Source organism: Nematolebias whitei, chromosome 18, assembly GCF_014905685.2.
Source record: "Nematolebias whitei isolate Nwh7 chromosome 18, NemWhi1, whole genome shotgun sequence".
NCBI lineage: Eukaryota > Metazoa > Chordata > Actinopteri > Cyprinodontiformes > Rivulidae > Nematolebias > Nematolebias whitei.
The window spans coordinates 40,829,966-40,834,434 of record NC_056515.1 but is presented as its reverse complement, the minus strand read 5'-3'; the positions used below and the strand labels follow the sequence as shown (position 1 = coordinate 40,834,434).

At 42.5% G+C, this 4,469-nt stretch overlaps 1 protein-coding gene across 1 annotated transcript in view; it reads right to left on the bottom strand.

The window, feature by feature from the left end:
• ptpn11a (protein tyrosine phosphatase non-receptor type 11a) overlaps positions 1 to 4,469 on the bottom strand; it is a 24,784-nt gene that overhangs the window by 10,565 nt on the left and 9,750 nt on the right. The window contains exon 4 of the mRNA XM_037692146.1: positions 1,319 to 1,511. Coding sequence (XP_037548074.1) covers positions 1,319 to 1,511 — 193 coding nt within the window. The remainder of the gene's footprint in view (positions 1 to 1,318; positions 1,512 to 4,469) is intronic.

The following is a 4,469-nucleotide window of genomic DNA, read 5'->3' as shown; positions in this document are numbered from 1 at the left end:
TACTTTATATGTTGCCTGTACTTTACATGTTGCCTGTACTTTACATGTTGCCTGTACTTTACATGTTGCCTGTACTTTACATGTTGTCTGTACTTTACATGTTGTCTGTACTTTATATGTTGTCTGTACTTTACATGTTGTCTGTACTTTACATGTTGCCTGTACTTTGCATGTTGTTCTTACTTTACATGTTGTCTGTACTTTACATGTTGTCTGTACTTTACATGTTGCCTGTACTTTGCATGTTGTCTGTACTTTACATGTTGCCTGTACTTTACATGTTGTTCTTACTTTACATGTTGTCTGTACTTTACATGTTGTCTGTACTTTACATGTTGTCTGTACTTTACATGTTGCCTGTACTTTGCATGTTGTCTGTACTTTACATGTTGCCTGTACTTTACATGTTGTTCTTACTTTACATGTTGTCTGTACTTTACATGTTGTTCTTACTTTACATGTTGCCTGTACTTTACATGTTGCCTGTACTTTACATGTTGCCTGTCTAAAACCGGCCTCTGTTGTAAATGAGTCCTCGTGACTCAGTGAGACTAACCTGAATAAATGAAGGTTAAATTAAAAATGTCCTGGACATGTCCTAACGATCCGACAGGACATTTTTGCATGAAACTTGGTTTTGTTCAAAGCGCCACCAACGGGTCAATGTTTGTCACATTTGGTCCACTCAATTTGATCTCATCAACTGTTTTGGCTCAGAAGTTATAGTCATATGTGTGTTTAGCTAGCTTGCTATAACAGTTTGCTCAAGTAGAACATGCACGTTTAGCAGAAAATAATGACTTCATCCATCTTCAGCTCGGTATCTAGATGAACAAGAACACTTCTGTAAAAGTCCAGTCAACATATCTTTAGACGGACGTCTGATTCAGTACGCTGCAGTACGCTTATGAATGCTTAGTGTATATTTAGTTGATGTTTTTCTTAGTTCATATCTTAGATGTTATTACTGTTTTTCTTATACATTTTATTGTTGGATGTAACTGGGACCTTGTGTACATAATTTCGCTCCACCACATGTACCACATGAGGTGCGAATGACAATAAACTCTGACTCTGACTGACTCTGCAGGGAACGAGTGATTTGTCTTCATTGTGTGATAAAACATGTAAAATCCTTAATGAGGACGCAGCCTAGGTGGAAAGAGTTGGACTGTTGGTGTACACATAAAGGAAGCAGATTGACTCGGTTTCTTAACCTTCACAGATCAAAAACCTTATCTTTACTTCAAGATGTGAGGACGAGCAGTTTCAAATATTTAAAACGTGAAAGTGCAGAATGGACAGAGTCGGAGCTCACCTGGCAGTGGATCATGACATGTGTGACCTTGGGTTTGCTGTCGCTGCTGTCCGTCTTGTCGTCCCCGGTCCGAACGGACAGAACGAAGTCCCCCGGGTGGCTCTGGCTCTCTCTCACCAGGAAGCTGCCGTTCTTTCCCTTCTCCGTCAGCAGCTTCTCAGCCTCTCGGCCAGACAGGTGTCCGTGGAACCATCTGAAACAGCAGTCCACAACTAAAGTCACGTTGGGGACACCTCAACGAGCCGAGCTGGACTCAAACCCACTTCGTGAGATTTTGTACTTTTGATGGTGTCTGGGCTGATTCTGAGACTTTTTTAAAGGATATTTTCCTGACACTGCATTTATTTTCCTCAACAAAGAGCTTGTAAATAAAAAATAAGAATGACCTCTCTGAGGCTCGTCCTCCTGCCTGGTGGAGCAGTGGTTAGAGCTGTGAGGCCGCTCTAACCACTGCTCCACCATACCGCCCACCTCTGCTCCAAGTTTCTGAAAGTGAACAACAGGTACGTTGGTCCTGGTGAGTGGAGGGAATCATGTTATCCTCCACCAGGAGGAGCAGTGGTGGAGCCAGGAGGGGGCGCAGTGGGGGCCTTGACCTCACAGATTAATCTTGAGCCACCCCAATCACTTGAAGCAACTTAAACTTTATCTAAAATCTAAAGGCAGTTTCCTCAAATGATGGGGGCTGGTTAACATGTACGTGACAGTGGCCATCTTGGATTTTGACGTAACAACCCACTCTTTGACAGGAACCTTTCTCAGATGCAGACACACACAATATGGACGTTGATCATTTATTTTTCAAGTTATCGTGCTCACAACGTGCACGGACAAACACGTGGCGTTTCCATTTCACCTCTTCACTTTGAGACGGGACAAAAACTAACTGTGCATCAAAACCAGGTACAGACAAGAGTTGTTGGAAGAAAACAAAACAAAACAGATTTTGTTGTTTATTTAAGTTTGCGTTATAAACTTAATTAAATGATGTTCCATTTAAGTTCAAGTAGGTTTTACTGTCATTAGTACCACATGTGATACATGAGGTGGAACCAAATTGTGTCCTCAGGGTCCCAGTTACACCGAACAGCAGCAAAAATATAAAGTATAAAAACAAACAATAAATAAGGATCTAATATATAAACTAAGAAATATGCTCAACACTAATAGTGAAAAACAACAACAACAACAACAACAACATCAGCAGCAGCAGCAGCAGCACGAACATGAGTCTGTGTGAGCAGACCATGGAAGGTCATGGAGCACTAAGATTCATAAATGGCTGTAACTACCGAACCCACCACTGCACCCAGTATTCACTGGTTAACTGGTCACCATTAACTCCACACAGACTCTCCCACTGGTACATCTTCATCTTTAAATCACTTCCTGGTTTGCTGCCTTCATACATCTCCTCCTACATGTCTCTGTGTGAGTGCAGCTACAGCGTGCGCTCTCAGGACATCATTACCTGCAGTGTTCCCTCAGTGAGGACTGAACTAGACAAAAGGTCCTTCTCCTACTCCGCTCCTGTTTCCTGGAATATCTTGTAAAAACATCTGAAGCTCTCGACCTTTGACCTCTCTAAGTGGCTTCAAACATCTGTTCAGTTCCAGGACAAACCAGCGCAGACGTGTTCCTGTTTTTAGTTAACACCACGTTATAATGTAGCTGTTTTTGTTTCATTTTTTAAATGCCATTTTCTTTCATTCGTTCTTCTGTTTGTTTGCTTTTTATGATTGTCCATTGTTGTCATCACTCTTTGTTAAATCAGGTCTGTCTTGTAAATGAGTTCCCGAGGCTCAATGGGATTAACCTGTCTAAGTAAAGATTGAATGAATGAGTACAAACACAGCAGCATGAAATAATCAGCAGCATGAAATAATCAGCAGCACATCAAGTGTCATTACAGTGATTATTCTGGTTAGAGATTTGTTAAAGACGGGAGCTGGCTGCGGGCCACCAGACCTGGAAACCCCCTCCAGCCCACATCTCTCCCCCCCGGCTCGAATCTCCCTCAGAAGTGGTAACTCTCGTTATCAATAAATCAAGGAAACATCAATTAAGTTTTTATCAATTATATTAAATCAAGGCAGGAAAAGATTACAGTTACAGCGCTGGACTCTCCCGTCTGTGACGCATTCACAAACCCAGAAGAAGAGCCCCTATGTCCCGTGTCATTACTCATTTATAGGGTCCTGGACTCCTCCTTCACAGAAGAAGAGCTCAACCTGTCAGTGTATGAGGGGGCGTGGCTAAGTGTGATCTCAGTGGATCTTATGTGGTTCTGATGTGTTAGGAAATATGAGACGGTACTTCAAAAGCCTTTCTATGTGATGTAGCAGATTAAACTCTATTCCTCGACTGATATTGAAATCACAGGGAGACTCTTTTTAGAGTTGCTGGCCCAGTTTAACCCAGTCAGAACCGGGTCATAATTTCATTATAATCCCGTCTCTGAGCAGATCAAAACCATAGAACCAGTCTAGATAAATATCTTAACAGATTCATGAGTCTAACAGCCTCAGGGTAGAAGCTGGTCCTCAGTCTAGTGGTTCTACACTTAATGCTCCTCAACCTCCTTCCTGAGGGGAGTGGGACAAAAAGTGTGTGTGCTGGGTGAGTGTGGTCCTTCATGATGCAGGCGGTCCTCTTCCTGCATCTGGAGGTGTAGATGTCTGTGATGGTGGGGAGACTGACTCCAACATCTTCTGTGCAGCCTTCACCACTCTCTGCAAAGCTTTTATTTACTTATGTTGGGGGGGGGGGGGGTCTCAGCTAAAGCTTAGCTTCTTCTCCATGGAGGTGACAAAACTTTCACAGGAAATATGAATATTCTAAACACGAGTATTCATATTCATGTTTTATAAAGATGGATGGATGGATGGATGGATGGACAGACGTTTATAAGAACATTCTTCACAAGTGTCACTGCTAAGAGACTGCTACCAAATTAAGTTTCTTTGTACCTCCCGTACAACGACAACAACTTCCTACGATTATTTTTTCCTGAGATACCTTCAAAAAACTGAGACATGATTTAAAATATTCATCAAACTAATCCCTGGGATGGACCGGACACCTGTCAGGTGTCCCTGGGATGAACTGGAGACCTGTCCAGGTGTCCCTGGGATGGACCGGAGACCTGTCC